The sequence below is a fragment of the Camelina sativa genome, chromosome 11 (genome assembly GCF_030686135.1).
Source record: "Camelina sativa cultivar CO46 ecotype springtype chromosome 11, ASM3068613v1".
NCBI lineage: Eukaryota > Viridiplantae > Streptophyta > Magnoliopsida > Brassicales > Brassicaceae > Camelina > Camelina sativa.
This window is the reverse complement of record NC_141890.1, coordinates 26,345,773-26,367,822: the sequence shown is the minus strand read 5'-3', so window position 1 is coordinate 26,367,822 and position 22,050 is coordinate 26,345,773. Positions and strand designations below refer to the sequence as shown.

Genomic DNA, 22,050 nt, shown 5'->3' with positions numbered 1-22,050 from the left:
TATTAACTTAAGAAAGATAAGAAAAAAAAGTCGTTGATTAGAATAAAAACTTTTCGAAGCAAAGCTGCTATATCATATCAAACGGATTGATAACAACAACAGTTCTACTGTCGATAATACTGCATACGAAAATGATGAAAATCAGAAACACTGATGATCTAACTAAAAAAAACTCAGTCCGTATCAAATCCAAACAAAAATGAGGTTGTAATCAGCAAATGAACTAATTCATCAAAGTCAATCTAAACAGTATATTACAATGATGGTTAATAATATCAGAAAATCAACATATGGCTTTATATATTAACATGCCTTTACAACAATTAGTGGACTAAACGACTAACTCAGAGGGTATGATGAATTGATCCCCATTCAAGGACTAACCAATATAGTTCTCCATCTGTCGGAATGAAAGTGACTTCCTTCTGCAGATTTCCATATAATTTTAAGAATTACATTCTTATCAGAACGTACAAGTCAAAGGATTACTGGTGAGTTTAATTGTTACGTTGGAAAATAATTAAGAGACACAGAAGAGGTAAGGTTACATAAAAGAGAACAATGTCGCCATCGCCACTGTTGCAAGTTTTAAAAATACACGTTAAGAAAATTAACAGAATTGCATTTGACATGTACTAACATGGAAAAGAAAAAAATTAAGAGACGAGAACAAATGACCACCCAACGATAAGGATGAATCACAAACATAGAGGAAGACTCACACGTCAACGGGCCTTTTAATATATATCAACGAAGACTTACATAAAGGAAGAATCACAAACATTGAAGATGGAAAAGCCCTTGGTCAGCAAACGTTCAAACCTTCCTCCACAACCACCGCGAATGAACCCAACCTAAAGGCTAAAGCTTTTAAATAAACGTTATGAAATTTCACCTCTTTTTCCATTAACGGCATGCTGCTGAAAATACGTATAAAGTAAGCATCGTATGATTATACCACGAAAATAAATTCATAATTACACCACGTATACACGATAAGGAGAATCAGAGTTCGAACCCAGATCAGCAGTGATGAGTGAATGTAGTACCAAATCAGGGATTCTAAAACAGAGCAGAAACTAATCATACAAAGTCACACACGAAATGTATAACTCAAGAACCAACGAATCTATTAAACAGTGGCTACATTTTACAGTCAATTAAACGATGTTTTTTGAAACAGAACTCACTTGATATAAGAAGAAGAGATAAAGCAAGACTTCACAAGAAGATAAGCAGAGAATATAATACAGAACAGGGGTCACCCTAGAGGCGATCGAAATGAGTAGCGATGGTAAGATTCTGTACTGGCGGCGAAATAATACATGGAGGCGAAATTAGGCAACGTTGCACACACTCACTGGAAAATGTGAAAATTATTTAGATCACTTTTGTACCGTTTGATTGTTAGTTTCAGTTGTTCAAATATTTTCAACATGCGAAACCGTCGAATGAATAACAGAGGAGGACAAAAATTAAAAGAGTTCATTGATAAATATATATAAATTCTGAAAAGAGGCAACTCAGCAGGGTTATGTCTTTTAGATTGTAGAGAAGAACTGTTTCGGGAAAGACCGTTCGTTTTGTTTTAACAAAAGAGGCGACTTTTACTTTCATAAAACAATCTCGACTGTTCGTTTTGAAAGAGGCGACTCTTGCTTTCATTGTTTTCTCCTAGTTCTCAACCGTTAGATTATTATTATGACCTCAGCAGTCCCTCCTCTGTAGGTCTGGGACTTCGGTTATTTCGGTGAATTCGGTTCGATTATTTTGGTTTATCCGTTTTTTTGAATTTTGAAAATCTTACCGAATTTAACCAAAATATATTTCGGTTCGGCTAATTCGGTTTCTCGGTTAATTCGGTTTTAAAATTTTAAAACCGAAATTAACCGAAATTTGATTAAAAACATGAAAAAATCGGATTTTTCGGTTATTTAGAGATAACTTCGGGTTTTTCGGTTTTACTTCAAATATTTCGGTTTTTTCGGTTTTGGTTATTTCGGTTATTTTAGGGTAAATTTCGGTTTTATTAGTTTTTTACTAAAAAAAGTTAAAAAAAAATTTAAAAAAAAATTAAAAAAAAATCGGTTAACCGATAGGCGAACCGAAATAACCGAAATATTTCGGTTTTTTTGAAAAAAAAAATTATACCGATCGGTTCAGCCGCCATAACCGAAACCGAACCGAACACCAAAAATATCGGTTCGGTTCGGTTCGGTTCGGTTTAAAATCCCAGGGCTACTCCTCTGAATTATAAAGTTTTTCGTGATTGTATTGTAAATCCTTTAGATACGGAATCAAATTTGCAAAACCTTCTTCTGAATCCTTTAGCCACAACGACGCCGCAAATTCACTACCAACGCACCCGTTGGTTTTGGTTGCGACTTTTTTTTCTCACAAGTTACACACCTTCGCAGCGAAAGTCCACGATTCATTCTCATCACTCCGTTTGCGAATAGATTGCAATTCTGTTTCAAACTAAATAAATAAAGGGTACCGATGGTAGTAATGGTGTCACATCTTGTTGACTACAATTAAGAGGTTTTTACGAAAACAAAGACTGGATTTATAGAATGGCAAGTAAACGGATGATTATATATCGCAGATTCTCCGCAAATTCACTTCACACATAAAAGTACATAACATAAGCAATGCAAGAACATCTGTTTCGTTTTAACATCTAATCGAACATTAAACAAAAAATCTAAATATAAAATCTATATATTTGAGAATTGAAACATTAACCATACAAAAATATGGCAGGCCTAGTTACCATCAACGAATCGAAGTCAGGGACAAACGATAGATTTGAAAAACTTAAGAAACAAAAAGTTTACAAAACAAAGATTAATGATGACTGGGTTTAGAAACTATAAGAAACATCAAAAGGGTCGAATTTATTCTGTAATACATTTGTTAAAACACCAACGAATACGCATATCTACACCAGACATACTGGATAGTTATTGGATGAGAAGAGAGAATAAAAGACTCCTTGCAGTAATTTACGCCAATAAAAAGTATATAGATAGATTGTAAACCAGAACAACTGCAATGGTTGAACTGTTGGGATAAGCTTGAAGAAGCCTTGAGTTAGAAGACAAGTCCTAATCTTAGAATAATTGTGTTTACAAAGAGATAGGGTTTAATGTACTTAGGAGTTATCTAAGTACTAATAGTTCCTACTAGGATTAGGAATAGAAAAGAGTTATATAAGGATATGTTGAGATGTGACATAACTTATGAGGTTTTGTGAGAAGAGAGATTGAGAGGTTAAGTTTTGAGAGATTTTCTTAAGCTAAATAAAAGTGAGTTGTGCTTTTAATTCTTGTGTTCATTACAAAACCTTTGTTCTAGATTTGGTATCAGAGCTTGAGTCTTTTACCAAGAAAACATGGCCGAGCTTACCGTAGCAACATCACGACCTAAGGAAGGAGGAGGATCTCCTTCTATTGTTTGTCCTATGCTAACCTCGACTGATTACACCGTGTGGGCATGAGAATTACTCTTCGAGTACACAAAGTCTGGGATGCCATCGAACCTGAAACCGAGCAGATTAATCCTGATCATAATGATATAGCTATGGCTTTATTATTCCAATCAATACCGGGAAGTTTAACACTTCAAGTTGGAGAACTTGATACGGCTAAGAAAGTGTGGGATTCAATTCGATCTAGGAACGTTGGAGCTGAAAGAGTTCGAGAAGCAAGACTTCAAACTTTGATGGCAGAGTTTGAAAGACTGAAGATGAAAGAATCTGAAACTATTGATGATTTTTCAGGAAAGTTATCCACGATATCTTCACAATCAGCTGCCCTAGGAGCTAACATAGAAGAGTCGAAGATAGTCAAGAAGTTTCTGAGCAGCCTTCCTCGAAAAAAATTCATTCAGATAGTTGCTTCTCTAGAACAAGTTCTAGACTTAAACACCATCAGCTTTGAAGACATTGTTGGCAGACTGAAAGCTTATGAGGAACGCATTCGTGAAGAAGAGGAGGTTCAAGAGGAACAAGGAAAACTGATGTACACGGAATCACAACCGAGTCAACAATACCGAGATTCACAAACTAATCAGCAATACAAAGATTACAGTAATGAATCTGGAGGGTTTAGAGGACGAGGTCGAGGTGGAAGATCGTTTTATAGAGGACGAGGAAGAGGGCGCTACGGTGGAAGAAATATGTCACAAGTTACATGTTTTCGATGTGATCAAACTGGCCATTTTGCTTCACATTGTCCAGATCGCTTGCTCAAGTTACAGGAAACAGAAGAGAGTAACAACAAAGATAAAGATACAGAGGATGCAGACGAATTGTTGATGCACGAAGTTGTCTACCTTAATGAGAAAGACTGTATACCAAGCAAATACGAGAAGGATCGTATATCAAGTAAGGTTGAGACGATTGCAGGCAGTGATAATATATGGTATCTCGACAACGGAGCCAGCAACCATATGACTGGGGATAGAAGGTACTTCAACAAACTTGACAGCTCTATAACTGGTAAAGTCCGTTTCGGTGATGACTCTAGGATTGATATTCGAGGAAAAGGAACAATTGCTTTTGTTGATCAGAATGGAAAATCAAGGACTATAACAGACGTGTATTACATTCATGATCTCAAGAGCAATATTATAAGCTTAGGTCAGGCCACCGAAGCAGGGTGTGATATTCGAATGAGAGGAAACTACTTGACTATGAGAGATGAAGAAGGGAACTTGCTCGTAAGAACAGAGAAGTCTAAAAACGGATTATACAAAGTTCAGATGAGATTTCAAGACAATACCAGTTTGTTTCTTGTGGATGTTAGTGAGCCAAGTAAGTGGCATGCGAGGTTAGAACACATCAATTATGCAACCTTAACATCAATGCTAGCGAAGGAACTGGTTTTAGGAGCACCAAAGGTTTATGCTGGAAAAGAAATCTGTAGATCGTGTCTTCTTGGGAAGCAAACAAGGCAGGTATTCTCTCAGGCAACTATGTTTCGAGCTAAACAAAGATTAGAACTTTTACACGGAGATCTTTGTGGTCCTATTACCCCAAGTACGCCTGCTAGGAACAGATATGTCTTCGTGATCATTGACGATTTCTCCCGATACATGTGGACGATGCTACTAAAAGAAAAAGGAGAAGCTTTTCACAAATTTCAGAAGTTCAAGGCTATGGTTGAGAAGGATGTGGTTGAGAAGATTCAAACCTTTAGAACGGATAGAGGAGGAGAGTTTGTGTCTACAGAGTTCAATTCATTTTGTGAAAATGCAGGCATTAAGAGACACTTAACAGCACCATACACTCCACAACAGAATGGTGTTGTAGAGAGACGCAAACGGACCCTGATGGAGATGACTAGAAGCATCTTAAAACATATGAACATGCCTAACTATATTTGGGGAGAAGCTCTTAGACACTCGACCTACTTATTGAACAGAGTATCAACACGAGCATTGAAGGACATGACACCTTATAAACTTTTTCGTGACAAGAGACCTAAAGTAGAACACATTAGAATTTTCGGATGTATTGCTTATGCCAAAGTGGAGAAACCGAACCTAAAGAAGTTGGATGATCGAACAAGAGAGTTAGTTCACCTGGGAACCGAACCTGGCTCTAAGGTGTATCGCTTGCTGGAGCCACAGACGAGACGTATCGTAGTGAGTCGAGATGTAGTGTTCGACGAAACAAGAGGTTGGAATTGGGTTAAAAATGTGGCACATGAAGGAACAGATGAGAGTTTCAGAATCAATTTTGGCGTATTTGGGAATCATGGACTCCAAGATATCAGAAAAAACGAGACTGCAGTTGTGAACATTGATGAAGATACTAGAAGCGAGACCGATAATGTTGAAATTCTTGATGATGGAGAGGAAACAGAGCAACAAATACAAGAGACTGCAACATTACCTGCAGATATTTCGACTGAACCTATATTGCGGAAGTCAACACGACCAAGTGTTAAACCAAAATACTTAGAAGAATATGTCTTACTTGCAGAGGAAGAGGGTGAGTTTCTGTTATTAACACTTAATAATGAACCCAGGAGCTTTGAAGAAGCTACGGTATCTAAGGAGTGGACACGAGCGTGTGAGGAAGAGATAGCTTCGATAGAGAAGCTTAGAACATGGGAACTGGTCGATTTACCCTTTGGAGCAAAATCAATCGGTTTAAAATGGGTGTTCAAGTTAAAAAGGAATAGTGATGGTAGTATCAACAAATATAAAGCAAGACTTGTTGCCAAAGGTTATGTGCAGAAGTATGGTGTAGATTTTGAAGAAGTTTTTGCTCCAGTTGCTAGAATTGAAACCATCAGACTGCTAATTGATCTTGCTGCATCACATAGTTGGGAGATACATCATCTTGATGTCAAGACAGCTTTCCTTCATGGTGAGATTAAAGAAACATTGTATGTATCACAACCAGAGGGGTTTGAGAAAAGAGGTAGTGAAGGGAAGGTCTACAAGCTCCATAAAGCTTTATATGGACTAAGACAGGCACCTAGAGCCTGGAACAATAAGCTAAATCAGATTTTAATGGAGTTGCAGTTCGTAAAATGCTCAAAGGAACCTTCGGTGTATCGGAAGAACATTGGCTCTAACTTACTTATCATTGGTGTCTATGTAGATGATTTGTTTGTAACAGGAACAAGTCTGGTTGTGGGTAACAAATTTAAGGAGGAGATGGCTTCTAAATTTGAAATGAGTGACCTTGGAAGACTGACATACTACCTCGGGATGCAAGTTAACCAACACCAAGACGGAATCACGTTGAGTCAAGCTCGATATGCTCAAAGGATCTTGGAGGAATCCGGAATGGCACAATGCAATTCTGTGCTCATACCAATGGAACCAGAGTTGAAGATGTCTAAAGCAGAGAAGGGAAAGGAGATCGATGCAACGACATATAGGAAACATGTTGGATGTCTAAGGTATCTTTTGCACACTAGACCGGACCTATCGTACTGCGTAGGGATTCTCAGTCTTTATATGCAAAGTCCACGGGTGTCGCATGGTGCAGCTATGAAGCAGTGCTTGAGGTATCTTAGGGGAACCACTACTCTTGGACTATCGTATGGACGAAAGAAGGTGCCTCGGCTAATAGGCTACAGTGACAGTAGTCATAATGTTGATGAAGATGATGGAAGAAGCACCTCAGGACATATCTTTTACCTTGGTGATAGCCCGATAACATGGTGCTCACAGAAGCAGGATGTGGTGACATTGTCCTCTTGCGAAGCGGAATTCATGGCTGGAACCGAGGCGGTTAAGCAAGCTGTTTGGTTACAAGATTTACTGGTTGAGATCACTGGAGCTGCAGAAGAGAAGGTAATCATACGAATTGATAATCAATCGGCGATTGCTCTTACAAAGAACCCTGTTTTTCATGGTAAAAGCAAGCACATACACAGGCGTTATCATTTTATAAGAGAAAGAGTTGAGAATGGCCAGATTGAGGTAGAACATGTTCCGGGAAATGAGCAAAGAGCCGACATTCTTACTAAAGCTTTAGACAAGACAAAGTTCAGAGAGATGAGGAGTCTCATGGGAGTGCATGACCTGTCAAAGACAGTCTTCAAGCTTAAGGAGGAAATTGTTAGGATAAGCTTGAAGAAGCCTTGAGTTAGAAGACAAGTCCTAATCCTAGAATAGTTGTGTTTACAAAGAGATAGGGTTTAATGTACTTAGGAATTATCTAAGTACTAATAGTTCCTACTAGGATTAGGAATAGAAAAGAGTTATATAAGGATATGTTGAGATGTGACATAACTTATGAGGTTTTGTGAGAAGAGAGATTGAGAGCTTAAGTTTTGAAAGATTTTCTTAAGCTAAATAAAAGTGAGTTGTGCTTTTAATTCTTGTGTTCATTACAAAACCTTCGTTCTAGATGAACGAATTCCAAATATATAGATCTGAAAAGAGGTAATTGAACAGGTGTGTTTGCATAGAGAAACGTTGATTCGGCAGGGTTAAACAAAAAGAAGCGACGATTTGGGGAAGGAAGAGAAGCACCTTTTCATTTAATAAATTAACGACATCAGCTTTGATCTAAACCGTAGGATGATAAAATAAAATAATCTCATTCGTTGGATTAAAAAAATGACATCAGCAATTCCTCAAAAATGAGTTTGCTATTATATATAGAATTTTATCCTAACGGGAAAAATAAATAGAAATAGAAATCTTACTATATGGAAGTAAATAATTTTTGTGTATTAATAGGGAAGTAAAGAAATCTTACAAATCGAAATCATTTTAATCAGATTTGTGTGTGATTTAAAAAAAAAAAAAATATACTATAGAACAATTTTTAGTTTTTTCTTTTAGCTTGTAATACTCTTAAATTATTCATTTATTTTTTGGTAGTGACTCTTAAATTATTCATATTCATCCACTAAATTCATTTTTCTCTCTTTCATTCATCTATTTTACGTGAATTATTTTAATTTCTTACGAGATCAATTGTTAGTTCAGAAAGATTTGTGCTTACATTACTTATTTGGAACAAACTCAAAATTCCACAGCCAAGTTCATTCTCAAAACTCTGGAAATATAAAGAATATTTAGAGAGGAAGGAACATGATCATCATTCTAGCCGTTAGAGATAATATTGTATTTGGGATCTTCCCAAAGTATATATGTAAATTAGTAAAATTAGGTTTGTGGGTATGTGGTTACATACATTTCATTGTACATTTTATTAAAGTATGAATGATATGAAATTGAAAGATGTCACTAGCCTTACTGTGACCTGAAGAAAATTGTATGTCACATGATTAAAGAACTTATTTCCACCTTTGAATGTGTTAGATCCGACCTGTCATCATAATATTTTGTTTCATCTTGAGACCCTCTCGTAATAAAGTCTTGTTGAGTCTGAATAGTTCCGTTTGAGGTTTAAACATTTGTTCTTGATTTTCGAGTTCCCAACTTCCAAGATCTCATCCTTTACGATAGTTTCCAAGTGGGACTTCTTAATATATTTGTTTAAATTTTCAATTTCGAGTAACATAACATAGTTGGTCAGGTGGTTAGATACAACTTTTTATGTGAGACACAGAGACTAGAAACATTATTATATATAATTATATATATTGGATTAATCAAGAATCCAACGAAAGGAAATATTCACATCGTTTTAAGTTGTATATATTGGAAGGTGGAGGAGAAGAAGAGGTGGTATCACCAACCATGACCTAAGCCGGTGAATATTGTGAGGGAGAAATTGATGGGAAAATGTTTTTCTTATACAATTTCTTATCTCCAACAGAGAGTTCAATTTAGGGGCATCGACCTCCCTAGTCAATCTCTTTCTCTTTGTCCTTCTTTACGTTTCAAAGTTGAGTTAAAACGAGAAGATAAATTTTCGAAAAGCTTTATCCCATTCACTACTTCTCCTCACTTCCCTAGTCCAAGACGCACTAATCAACAAGTCAAGTATTTGCTTGATTCTGACAGCCCCGACAACGACATTTGTAGTCTCCCTGTTGTCCCTCTCTTTTGGTGCAATAATAAAGAGTCTGACTATAACCAATTCACTTGCGGAGCATGCCAAATTTCCAATCTTGGCACAAACTATTATTTTTGTGTCACATGTCATAGAATGTTCCACAAAGAATGTATGGAGTCTCCACTTGAGATCAATAACCCTTCTTATCCTTTTCAAGCTCTTCAACTTGTTAGTCCTCCATACATTAGGATTTCTGACCATTCGACTTGTAGGACTTGCACCTGTTGTGAGAATTTACTCTATAACCTAAGTTATGATTGTCCTACTTACAATCTCACTTTGATCCGGTTTGTTCAATGAAGTCAATACCTTTTGTTATAGACCACCGAAAACAACATCTCCATCCTCTCACCTTTTTCCCCAAACAAGCATTTCTCCCGTGCAATGCTTGTGGCCTGATTAAAGAATATATTCCCACCTATGCCACATGTCATAAAAATATCTCGTCACCACCACCGTATCTCTTTTATCTCTTCTCTTCCATACGGTAAATGGTTTTGTGGAGTCTGTCGTCGAGAGGTTGATACGCATTATGGTGCGTTTACTTGTAACAAGTGTAGTGATTATTTTGTCCATACAAGATGTGCATTTCGGAGAGACTTGTGGGATGGAGAGGATCTCGATGGAATACCTGAAGAAGACGAGACCATTGTGGAGCCATTTGAGACTATAGCTGATGGAATAATATTCCATTTCTCTCATAGACATCATCTGAAAATCAAGATTTGTGAAGTTTATGAAGAAGACACGTGTTGTCAAGCTTGCGTCCTTCCAATCTACGAGGGTAATTATTATTCCTCCATGAAACATGTGCGAATGCTCCTCGCAAGATACATCATCCATTGCATCCTCGACCACTAACGCTAAAGGTAGTCGGTAATGGAAATTATGAGGGTTATGGTCGCTTCAGATGTGATCTTTGTGGACGTGAAAGTTGTGGTTTCGTCTATGAGAGTCTTGTAGGAGTAGGAGAGAGGAGTTACAGTCTAGACCTACGGTGTGCCTCGGTTTCTGAACCATTTGAATATCAAGGCCACGAACATCCTTTATTCCTAGCTTTATCGCGAGAAGAAGAATTATCAACCATATGTCAAATCTGCCAAGAAGTCACTTTTGAAAGAAAAGAGGATCGAAAACTAAATTGCATCGAATGTGATTATATTATATGTTTTAGGTGTGCTACCTTACTATTCAGGGCAAGGTATAAGCATGACAAACATTTCCTCACATTTTGGAAGGTGAAAGAGGCAAGTGATCATTCCGGCTGGTGTGAGGTATGCGAAAAAAAAATTGTGTATTCGAGAAAAGGTGGGTTTTATGCGTGCGATGACTGCTGCACCACTATCCGTGTTGATTGTTTGCTTGGGGAGGACATGTATATGAAACATGGTGAAAGCATAAGGATTTCTGGGAACCAGTTTCAAATTCTTCGCAACAGTATGACTCGACCATTTTGTCATGAACGTTACGGTGAAGACAAAAACAGTATTTCTAAGCATTTTTTTCTCTCTGGCACATTAACCGAGGACAAAAACCTAAATCAAATCCCGATCCCCTTTTCGGCGGGATCCGCCTTCTGCTCTCGCCGACAAAGTATTCTGGCGAGCCTCTCTTCTTCTTCTCCTCCTCAATTTGTCTGTTGTCTACCTTTTTGATGGTGACTGAACTTGACATCACGGTAGCGATATCACCGGACCAACGTAATGCGTTAAGTCCGAGTTCGCTTCTTCAATCTACAACCTCCTTACCGATTGAATCTGTCACTGGGGAGATTCCAATCTTACCTGGGATGACTTCGGTTCGACCCATAGGTGTTGTTGATGCCTCCAATGCTATCACAAAGTCTGCAGCTCAAATGACAGATTCTGCTCTGGCTGATGTCTCTGAGGTAAAATCTCCTGTTCCATTTGTTCCTTCTCTTGGAGCTTGGGGAAAGCCTCTAAAAATTCCTTTGGATTTAAAAGATCCAATCCCTAAATTTTTGCTTTCATCCGAGACTGCAAAGATCACGGGTAATGTAAGTCCACCTTCTGACATACTTCCACCAGAGTTCAAGGAAGATGGTCAATTGCGGTTCCCATGGGCAGCAAAGATGGACCCAACAATTCACAATCTTTATCGTACAACATCACCAACTTATTTGGAGGATGGTACTCCCATGGTCGAGATTCCTAATCATGTTTTAGCGCAGGGATTAGAAAATCAGAAGGAATTTTTGGTTGGTCAGTTATTAGATGTTATACACTATCTGGAGGTGTCATACATGCTGTTGCTAACAGGATTTGGGGTAAGAAGTGTAAGATCTTCACTCGTAAATTAGGTGGCTCCTCGTTTCTTTTTCACATCCCACATGAGTCTACTAGAACTTGGGTGTTAGAGCGTGGTCTATGGCATATTGATGATTGCATTATGTTTGTGGCACCTTGGACTTCTACTGCTTCTTTAGGTTTGCCTGAGATCACTTCAGTTCCGGTATGGGTGACTTTAAAGAACATCCTAAGTTATCTTTATTCAGACTGGGGAATTAGTTGGATAGCTTCATGATTAGGAGAACCCATGCTAACCAACAAACCAAGGTTGGATTCAACCCTTATGGGTGAGGCCAAGTTGATGGTGGAAGTGGAATTAAACAGGCCTTTTCCACATAGGATTGCAGCTGCTGACAAGTTAGGTAATGTCTCAATGGTAGATGTTGAGTACTCTTGGCTCCCAAAAAAGTGTGAGAAATATGGTCACCTAGGACATAAAGAAACTAGATGTCTCCTTCTTCGCCAGTCCAATACTGTCTCCACTCTTTCAAAGGGTTCTCCCTCACAGGTTGTTGCACCGCTTGAAGAGCAAACTGTTGTCTCCCCCCCCCCCAGCCAACTCCACTCGCTCTTCTCAAAACGTTCATATAGATATTGTCTCTTCTTTAACTCACTCTTCTTCTATATCAAAGGATGGACCATTGACACCAACTACTGTTGTACATGGCTTATCTCCTTCTACTGCGTCTTTAATCGTCATCTCTGTTCCCGCTACATTGGCCTCTTCAACGGCTGCACCAACTAAGACTTCTTCAATGATTGGCTCTCCTCCGGCTATGGATACTCCAATTACTCTTACCCAACAAGGTTCATTGGTAACTGAAGTTGCGCAAGAAAATATTTTTGGGAGCAATACATTTGCTTCTTTAGATACAGGTTTTGAGATGGGTGACTTCTCTCTAAGGACTCGAGGAGGGAGGTCAATCAAACCTACAAAAAAAGTTCAAGAGAATGAATGGACTATGGTTGGAAGACATGGCATACGTGGTCGTGGTGGCCGCGGGGGTCGTGGTTAAGCACCGTAGTTCCTTGATTTCTCTTTCTGTAATCTAGAATACACTTGTGTGTTTTTATCCTTTTAACTACTTTCAAAAACTATATGACCTCAAAGTCATATAGTGTATTACCTTTTATCCATTTAATTTGAAAACCTTTTAATAAAAAAAAGAACACCGTTGTCAACAAAAAGTAGTTTTTAAATTAGAAAACAAGACATTTTGTTCTTTACATAATTTATCCACCTTAAAATCGCTCTGCCATCTCTCGTATGTGCTTCAACATCGTCTTTTTCGGTTATTTGCACTCTAGTCTTCTTTTTCCATTGAAACACATTGTAATCTTCGATATTTATCTCACCAGAAATATCTTGTAATTTCAATGTTTTTTTTTTTTTGTCTCGGTCTTCTTTGTTTCAACAACTGATTCTATATGAGACTCTTTGTTTATTATTCTTTTTCTTTAAAATTTTGTTTGATGCTGCTTGTAGTTATGTTTCTAAGCATACATAACTAAATAGCAGGTGAGAAAGAGATGGTATAATTAAGCTCAATAAAAAGTTCTTGGACTCCATGATGTTCTCCATGAGTATGGGTGAATCTGATTATAATTTCAAAGACATCTGTAGTATCAAAGACGATATGGATAATAAGAGACCGACCATCATCACTAAAATAGATTGATTAAGGTCTTACTATTCTTTGGCTAATAGTAACTGAGGAAATAGCATAGTGACCATTCAAACAAGTTGTTAATTAACGGGTTTTTTTATGGACTAGATTTTGACAGTACCGGTTAATGGATTTTTGCACCCAACAACTTTCTCCATGCTTTTCAGTTTCTTGTTTAGAATTTGGTATACATATATAAATTAACAAAATACATATTGTATTCATCAACTTAATTATAACACTATAGTTTCTTACATTAAGAGATATGATCATAAATTGAATATATTGCAACTTCTTCTTACAAAATTCAGTTTTTCTTTCTAGTCCTTTAAAACTTTTTATTCTATTTTAGTAGTTGTTCAAGGAGCTAGCGTATCCTATCGGATTTTTTTTTTTTGTATAGATATCCGAAGAACATTGAGCATACAAATTACCATTTGCTAGCACATTGAAAAATGGTGAAGTAACACATGACATGATCCAATAATAACCCCATTGATATGATCCTTTCTGATACTTTGCCTCCAAAATTTCCATTTAATCTGATCATATGCCTGACTAATGAATGCGTTATATGTGTTGAGTTCGTGAAAGGGATTTTGAGCTCAATGATTCTTGACGACAGCTTATAAAATAAAATTATTCGGGTTACTTCTCTATGGTTAGATCATGCATTCAAATGATTGGAAAATGTAACAAATACAACAAGTGAGTTGGGGAAGGGTTTGGGAATACTGATTTTTTAAAACGTATCAGCACATATTTGCTCTAATGATACACTCTCGAATTGTCGGTATAGACTGCAGGTCTTAGAAAAACCAAAATAACAAAAATGTATTAAAGTGATCATACATTCCCCTGTAGATCTTGAGATTTTCAGCTGAGTACTAAATTTTAGATGGAAACTTTTTACGCAAAAACATCTTTTCAAATTACAGTGTAAACTCCTCTTTTAATTTGGTTTTAACATCCGAATTTCCTATAAACATCTTTTCAAATTTGGAGATAAGTCAAAAGTAGAACTAAGAATTGTAGAGCTTTACCCCAAAGGGAGCTCTTCCAGAAATTCTCGAAGGCCCAAGACAAGCTTAGGCCTAGGAGGGGGTTTGGAAATAGTTTTCAACCAGCAATAGACGCGCCTCGGTTAGAACCTCACTAGCTGCGTCATTGCCCCAAGCGCAAAGATGGTTTTTGCACCACGAAAGCATGTTTCTTTTATAGTCACCCAATACCCATCAACTTTATATGTGCTTCCGATGTGGGACTCTGTTCCTGAACAAACAAAAAAAACATCAATCTTAACTCCCATTACGTCGACAAGTATATCCGAATATAATAATAAATATCATGAAGATCTAACAAAATTAAAAGATTAGGACTAAGTATGGTAGGGGCTGCGCGAACGCAAACCCCCTCTGCCACAAATAATGACGCAGGCTCTTCCTCTTGGGAAGACCTTAAGCTTAGCACCCCACGATATGTGCAATGTGGTCACTAGCCTAGGCCACTCGTCTTCTTGATCGCGAGTTGACCCCGTCCAGGTAAGTGATTTGCTGGATACATCTGCTTCTTTCTTTATAGTCATGCTTCCCCAGTCATTGTATTGGGTCTGAGCGATGTGGGATGTTTAGATTTTAACACATCCTGCCGTTTAAATTTTCTGGTTTCTAACAACGTGCTGTTATCTCAAAACTCCGTAAGTTTTTGAGTTGTCCACATGGGCCGGACGCTCTAGGCCCAAGTAATGTCTGGTTGTTGTTGGTTTGTTACTACCACATTCGTTGTTCCTCTTCGGTTGGAAACTCTCAAATTCTCTCAATCAGCTTCTCTCTGCTAAATTCTGAAGAATCTCAAACGCACACAACTCATAGAAAGCTCCTCAAAACCCTAAATCCCCAATCTCTCGTTGACTCTGCTCTTCTTCTGGTAATTTTTGTTCTTCATCTAATCTTTCTGCGAATTCATTCGCCCGTAGAGATTTATGTCCCGTGGACCATCTTATTCGATTGATTTCGTTCTGTTTAGATCTGCTTCCATGAGATTCCCAGGTTTTCGTTTCGAAAACTAAGTATAGGTTGTATAGAGATGCATAGATCTAGGGTTTGTATGTGATAAGAAGGTTTTATCTGATTTCAGGTTCTTCTTAGCTGATCTTGCTCTCAATCCTATGATTAGTTTATGGATTTGTAGTTGTGATTAAAGTTTGTGGTTTGTACTTTGACTACTGTGATTGTGCTGGTGGGTTTCTAAATTACTCTTTTGTTTTCTTTGATCAATACAGGTTTCTCAGATTCAGTCTTATATCGGTGGTGAAGATGTCGGGAGCATTGAATATGACTCTTGATGAGATTGTTAAGAGGGGTAAGACTGCAAGGTCTGGGGGAAGAGGGAATTCACGTGGTCGTGGTCGTGGTGGTGGTGGTGGCCGTGGTGGTGGGTCAAATGGTTTTCTTGGCGGTGGAAGAGGAGCTGGACCTGCTAGAAGAGGTCCTCTTGCTGTGAATGCTCACCCATCATCTTTCTCCATTAACAAGGCAAGCTCGAAAATCTGGGAACTTCTATGTGTATGATTTTGGAAGTCTTGAGTTTCTGTGGTATCAAAGCATTTACTTCATCATGCTTATAGCTAAACGATGGCAGAAGCAGGTTTTCTCGTAGATGCTAGAAGCCTTCTGATGATAGTTTGACATTCTTTAACATTCAGAACCTCGTCTAGGAGATGATTTCATTTAGAAAAGTCTCTTACCCCTGCAATTTCGGTGAACTTTTGGGTTTTTGTGGTTAAATTTCAAGGACTTTGGCGGACATGCGGACATGTGGACGAGTTTTTGTTTTTTTTTACCACTGTGCTTTTTAGCTGAAGAGCTTCAGTGAGTTAAAAAGGTCAAAGTTTGTTCATCCAGAACAATGGCATTGCTACTTGAAAAAATATACTTGTGGTGTTGTAGCGTTTGGGGAAAAGTTCAGTAACTGTTGTGGCAGTAAATACGCTATGTAGTAGCTTACCTCTCTACACAGTTTATTTGCATCATGCGTGAAGTTATTGATGAGCCTCTTGCTACATCTGGAATTTCTTCTGCGTGCTATGAACGTCCTGGTTTTTCCTTTATCATCATAGTGGTATAAAGAGTTGTTTTGGAACCGGAGCAGTGAACAATATGCAGCTGGTCAAAATTCATTCTTCCTCCATTTCATTTTGGTTTTCTCATTGGGTGGTTCTTGACTACTTTGTGGAGGAGCACTTTCCTTTGACTGGTTTTTGCTCTTTCAGACAAATGGATGGTCACTTTTTTGGAATTATTTTTCATTGACGTTGTTTCTGAAGTTCGACAGACATGTTGTACTGAAATGATTATGTTCTTTTGAATAGCCTGTCCGTAGGGTCAGGAGCTTGCCATGGCAAAACGGTTTGTTTGAAGATGGCCTAAGAGCTGCTGGGGTATCAGGAGTTGAAGCTGGAACCAGGCTCCATGTTACAAATCTAGACCAGGGTGTGACAAATGAAGATATAAGGGTAAATAGAATCTGGCTTTGTATATTCTTTGCTTTTGGTATCTTGAGAGGGGAGACACTTAACTTCGTCTCTATGGGATCTAGGAACTCTTCTCTGAGATTGGGGAGGTAGAGCGTTATGCCATTCATTACGACAAGAATGGGCGTCCAAGTGTAAGTCTCATGAATCTTTAGCAGTCCCTTTCTCTTCATGATTGTTAAAAATGCTTCGTCTTATAGTCTCCTTTTTCTTTGTTTCCATGCTATTATAGGGCACAGCTGAAGTGGTATATCCAAGAAGAAGTGATGCAATTCAAGCTCTGAAGAAGTACAACAATGTATTATTGGATGGAAGACCAATGAGACTTGAGATTTTGGGTGGCAACAAGTCTGATGCTCCTTTACCAGGTCGTGTGAATGTGAATGTCACTGGACTCAACGGAAGGCTGAAGAGGACTGTTGTTATCCAGTATGAATTTCTGTCTCTTGTCCTTTAATTTCCGTGCTTGCATGAATAACTGTTGAGAGTCTAAAGCCAAGAATTACACAACCTTTTCTGGTATTTGCAGACAAGGAGGAGGGAGAGGAAGAATTAGAGGAGGGAGAGGAGGAAGAGGTCCAGCTCCTACTGTCAGTCGCCGCCTTCCAATGTAAGTGTACCTTTAATACGTGTAGTGTAGAACCAAACTGAGATTCATCGAATTGAAACGGATTTGAGTTTCATATTAGTCCTAACAGTCACAGAAATATTCCTAATTTGGTGTAAGGAAAAATATAATTTATTTCTCTTGGTGGCAGTCATAATAACCAGCAAGGAGGAGGGATGAGAGGAGGAAGAGGCGGGTTCCGTAGTAGAGGAGGGCGTGGTGGTGGTGGCCGTGGTCGCCGTGGTGGCAAAGGAAACGGAAAGAAGCCAGTAGAGAAGTCAGCTGCTGATCTTGACAAGGATCTTGAGAGCTATCACGCAGATGCCATGAACATCTCTTAAAACCGCAGAACGGAATCAGTGTGTCTTACTAACTAGTTTCAGACGATGATACCTTGCTTCTCTTTTTTTCATGTCTTTTGTGGTTTGTTGGAGTTTGATTGTGTAAAGTAAATGAAAATTGTTTAGAATCTAGTCTTCTTAAGTTTACCTATTGAAACTCTTCAAAGTTACTTCCAGCAATTATGAGTAATTTGGAAAACGACACCAGATTTTGAGTAATTGGGACAAAATTTTCTTGTCTCGGACAAAAATGTAACCGGATTATAGACACTATCACACATCTATAAAACATAGAATCGAATATACAAAACCGAACTTGATCCAATCACTATCAACCCGGCATAAGACTACCTCTCAGGAGCAACATTGTCGTTGAATACGAATTCTCCAGAATTGCTACGATGGAAAAGCTTCTCCACAACATCATCCCAATTCTTCTTCTTCGTTTTTGACTCCGCCGATGCTTCTCCATTACTGCATTCTTCTTCTTCTTCCGCGGTGGACACTGCGTGCGGGATATTTAGACTCACCGCTCTCTCCAATGCATCTTTGTGCTCTTTCTCTAAAGTGTTTAGCCTCTCCATTCTCTTCTCTTTTGGTGGCACTGTTACCACCGTCTTTGAACTCTTCTCTCTCAATATCTGTAACCACACATCACAAATCCCTTACTTGGTTGTGATACTCTTGTCTTTATATACTCAACTAGAACCAAAGAGTAAAAATAAAAATTCACCTGCAATGCCTTTTCTGCTTCTCTTTCAATCCATAGAATAGCATGATCAGACGTTGCATTCGACGATAATACAATATGTTCAAATCTACCATCCACTGGAATCGCCGTTCTCACTTCAGGAGGAAACCTTCCACATCTAAAAATACAAACAATAATAAATCAGAAAAGAATCACAAAGAAAATAGCACACTTACTTTCATTATTTACCTGCAAAATTTTCGTTCAACGATATGATAAATTCGACCAGGAGCATAAAGTCTTCTAGGCTCTCTTAGTTTCCGACCTTCTGGTATAAATGTATCCCTCAAACAAACTAGAAACAACAAGCAAGGCAAGCTGTCCACCAAACAACAAATACAAAATGTTGAATCAACAACCTATGATAAGTTCATACCTACCAACAGCCAAAACATAAGGATTAATAAGTCCGACACTTACCAGAATACGGACTTGAATATATCCTCTAATGGTGTCGCTGTTCTTGGTAAAAAATCATCCTACAATTTAACTTAAGTCAGTCAATATGTTATTCTTACTCTTAAGAAACTTAAAAGCTGTAGATACCTTTCTTAACAACCAAACAAGCTACCTAAAATAAGTACAAAATTTTATCAGAATATTCTGACCAAACTCAAGAAGCAACAAGGAAAATTCAATTGGTCGATTCCATGTATATAGCACAAAAGCATATTCTTTACTTACGGATGATGATTATGACAATGCTTTGTCAACAATGAACCAACCACCACGATCCAACAATACAGTTACAAAATTATTCATTATCAAAACTATAATATTATTCAACTCGTTTTTATAATATCAACAAAAAAAAAACAGTTGTCAAAATCACTCTCTAACCTCTAAAACAACTAAACCATAATTTCACCTAAACCATTGTCCAAAATTAGCTAAATTCACGCATTTTTGCCTCTAATTTCTTGAACCTTTTTTTGTCGCATTATCAAATAACAAAAATTATAATAAAATTAAAAACTAACCTGTAAAATAACGGAGAAGATGACGTCAGCATACTTAACGGCGAGATTAAGAGACATACACCTCGCCGGAGCCAAAGCAAAACACCGAATCTTACTCCTCGGAACACAACCGATCATCGCCGGAGTATTAACAACCAAAACCGCCATCAACGCAGCAACACCAGACCCCAAGGAGTGACCAGCGAAAACCAAATCGTACTCTTTACCATTTTCTTCCCAAACTCTCCTAAGCGTCTCAGACTCTTGATTGAGAACCCAAGCCGCAGATTTCAAAAGCCCACGATGCACGAACCCACCACCAAGCATCTTCTGACCCAACTTGTTATCCAAAAGAATCTTGTAATCGCTCTCTTTAGCTAAGTTCAAGCCACGGATGGCTAGTACGATCTCACGGTGGTTGTGGTCGACGTAGATGATGTAAGGTGGAGATCTGCCTTGGGTTTTTTCGTGGGTCACACGTTTGATGACCCAGTCAGGGTTTAGATCGAAGGATCCAAGTGAAGGTGAGATTTTTGGGTTTCTGAGATCGGGTTCGTAGACGGCGAGGATCACGCGGCTGATTCGTGGGATTGGTTCGAACTCTTCGGGTGTTGCTGATGCCCATGTGGCACTGTCGTCTGAGCCTACGTGTGTGCATCGTTTCCATATCCACCGACTGAATCCCACGCAGAATACGCATTCTAGTCCACAAGCTACTGACATTTTTTCTGTTCAGGAAGTTTGTAACTTTTTTTTTTTGGGATCCAAAATTCCAAAGGTGAGATTTTTATGAAATTGGGTTTTTGAAGAGATGAGATTTGGGGTTTTTGGTAGAAGGAAAAATTGAAACTTTTAAATCTGAAGAATTATGGAAAAGAGTGTTTTTTGGAAAATTAAGATTTGGGGAAATACAAGGAGAAAGAAGAAATTGCAAATTAGAGCAAAAAATGGTTAAAGAAGAAGAAGAAGAAACCAGCAAAGAGTAAAAAAGACAGATTAGAAGAGAGATGATGATCTCTAATGGGTGTTTCCAGACAGGGACAGAGCAGCCCAAAAAGCAAGAATTGAAGAACATGTCTTTCGTTTAATAACCCCAAATTTTTAATTGTGCAAGTCTTTTGAATTATGGAAAATATTTGATTCTCTCTTTGTACAAGAGAGGCTAATGTTGACTAGTGTTTTTTTAATTTTCAGGTTATTAGTATTATTATTTTTACTTCTTTCTTTTATCCGAATGCACTTCTGAATTTTCAGTCATTTACATTAACGACGAAAATAACTGATGCTAACTTTTTTTTGTTTTTGTGTCTCTTATGACGACTAAAACAATACTAGTAATTATTTGGTTTTTTAATATTTGATTCCAGTTGTACTAAAAATGGATGCGGCTACAATGCATGTCACTGGATGTTTGATTCTAACTCCGGTTCAAATGGAAATGTACCAATCAAAGAAAATCTCATATATAGAGAATAGAGAGACTAAGCTATCAAAATATTTGGAAGACATGCGAAGACCTTGTTTAAAAAACTTCCATGAGTAGTTCCACCAATTTTAAGAAATGCTCATAGTTACCTACAATATGGGTGATCCATTTTTAGATGAGATTTCTTTTTTTGGAGATGCCAAAATTTTTACCCACACTACGACAAAGATGATCGCCTTGAAACAATTCTAATATCCCGAACTTGAAACTAACTTCTTATGATTGTTGATAATCTGTTGAATTGCTAAAAGGTTTAATTTGCTTCGCCTTTGACGCTACAACTGCTCATTCGACTCTTTAAGTTCTTTAGGATATGCAATCCTTTGTCTTCCACTAGAATCATCAAGTATGGGATTCGTCACCCATATTAACGAAGATTTTTTTTTTTTTTTTTTCAACCATTGGACTACAACAGGCCGGTCCATTAGTCAAATCCCTACATTCGTAGGGAGCAGGACTCGATTCCTGGTGTGATAGTGTCATGTGCATTAAAGACTTATCATTTGCCACTGCACTAAGATTACTGCACTAATAAAGGAAAATTTTTATGTTATTTATCCTAAATTTTTGTTAATATAATATTATTATTCAATTGAATTCTACAATCTTTTAGACAACTAACATATAATTTTATTGGGTCAAAAGCATTTTCTGAATTACCAAAATATAAAACATTGTAAAACTATTTTATTATGGTACATAATCTATTAACATATTGAAATATAAAATCTGTTTTATCCTATATAGATCTCACATCACATAATTTCTTAAACATCTGAAACGAAAAAGATGGTAGCATCCGTCAAAAGAAATTATTTATTGTTTTCTATTGTTTTTTTACTTTTCTTTGTCTCATCATATACAAAAAATTGTATGATGAATACAAAAGCTGAGATGGA

The 22,050-nt window shown here is 37.7% G+C and overlaps 2 protein-coding genes, 2 non-coding genes and 2 pseudogenes across 5 annotated transcripts; 3 read left to right on the top strand and 3 right to left on the bottom strand.

Moving 5' to 3' along the window:
• Positions 1 to 8,111: 8,111 nt before the first annotated feature.
• Positions 8,112 to 13,116, top strand: LOC109127327 (uncharacterized; annotated as a pseudogene).
• LOC147934419 (uncharacterized) lies at positions 11,153 to 12,996 on the top strand (annotated as a pseudogene).
• A 1,394-nt stretch (positions 13,117 to 14,510) lies between the features above and the next one.
• On the bottom strand, positions 14,511 to 14,661 carry LOC147934418 (U4 spliceosomal RNA). The gene has a single exon (XR_015573251.1). It is a non-coding gene; the product is annotated as a U4 spliceosomal RNA (small nuclear RNA).
• A 202-nt stretch (positions 14,662 to 14,863) lies between these two features.
• On the bottom strand, positions 14,864 to 15,024 carry LOC147934417 (U1 spliceosomal RNA). The gene has a single exon (XR_015573218.1). It is a non-coding gene; the product is annotated as a U1 spliceosomal RNA (small nuclear RNA).
• A 184-nt stretch (positions 15,025 to 15,208) lies between these two features.
• Positions 15,209 to 18,106, top strand: LOC104724132 (THO complex subunit 4D). 2 transcript variants are annotated; one of them, XM_010442580.3, is made up of 7 exons: positions 15,209 to 15,401; positions 15,757 to 16,009; positions 16,846 to 16,989; positions 17,073 to 17,141; positions 17,240 to 17,436; positions 17,537 to 17,617; positions 17,766 to 18,106. In XM_010442580.3, exons 2-7 carry the CDS (start codon positions 15,791 to 15,793, stop codon positions 17,953 to 17,955), a joined length of 900 nt encoding a protein of 299 aa, XP_010440882.1. In that variant the 5' UTR covers positions 15,209 to 15,401; positions 15,757 to 15,790; the 3' UTR covers positions 17,956 to 18,106. The 2 variants fall into 2 exon arrangements, with proteins under 2 accessions (XP_010440882.1, XP_019088578.1); XM_019233033.2 differs by lacking the exons at positions 15,209 to 15,401; positions 15,757 to 16,009 and adding an exon at positions 16,116 to 16,642.
• Positions 18,107 to 18,164: 58 nt separating this feature from the next.
• Positions 18,165 to 20,920, bottom strand: LOC104724131 (uncharacterized). The gene is made up of 5 exons (XM_010442579.3): positions 19,687 to 20,920; positions 19,127 to 19,185; positions 18,896 to 19,024; positions 18,689 to 18,824; positions 18,165 to 18,596 (listed from the first exon to the last, which is right to left on the bottom strand). The coding sequence occupies exons 1-5, from the start codon at positions 20,386 to 20,388 to the stop codon at positions 18,303 to 18,305; spliced, it is 1,320 nt and encodes a 439-aa protein (XP_010440881.1). The 5' UTR covers positions 20,389 to 20,920; the 3' UTR covers positions 18,165 to 18,302.
• Positions 20,921 to 22,050: the final 1,130 nt, after the last annotated feature.

Bases quoted from the DNA above. Each gene is read 5' to 3' on its own strand.
- LOC104724132 (XM_010442580.3), top strand. From the start codon at position 15,791: ATGTCGGGAGCATTGAATATGACTCTTGATGAGATTGTTAAGAGGGGT. The intron at 16,010-16,845 runs GCAAGCTCGAAA...TCTTTTGAATAG, and splicing joins CATCTTTCTCCATTAACAAG to CCTGTCCGTAGGGTCAGGAG. The intron at 16,990-17,072 runs GTAAATAGAATC...TATGGGATCTAG, and splicing joins TGACAAATGAAGATATAAGG to GAACTCTTCTCTGAGATTGG.
- LOC104724131 (XM_010442579.3), bottom strand. From the start codon at position 20,388: ATGTCAGTAGCTTGTGGACTAGAATGCGTATTCTGCGTGGGATTCAGT. The intron at 19,186-19,686 runs GTTAGTTTTTAA...GTTAAATTGTAG, and splicing joins TCTTCTCCGTTATTTTACAG to GATGATTTTTTACCAAGAAC. The intron at 18,597-18,688 runs GTGAATTTTTAT...GTGTGGTTACAG, and splicing joins AAGCAGAAAAGGCATTGCAG to ATATTGAGAGAGAAGAGTTC.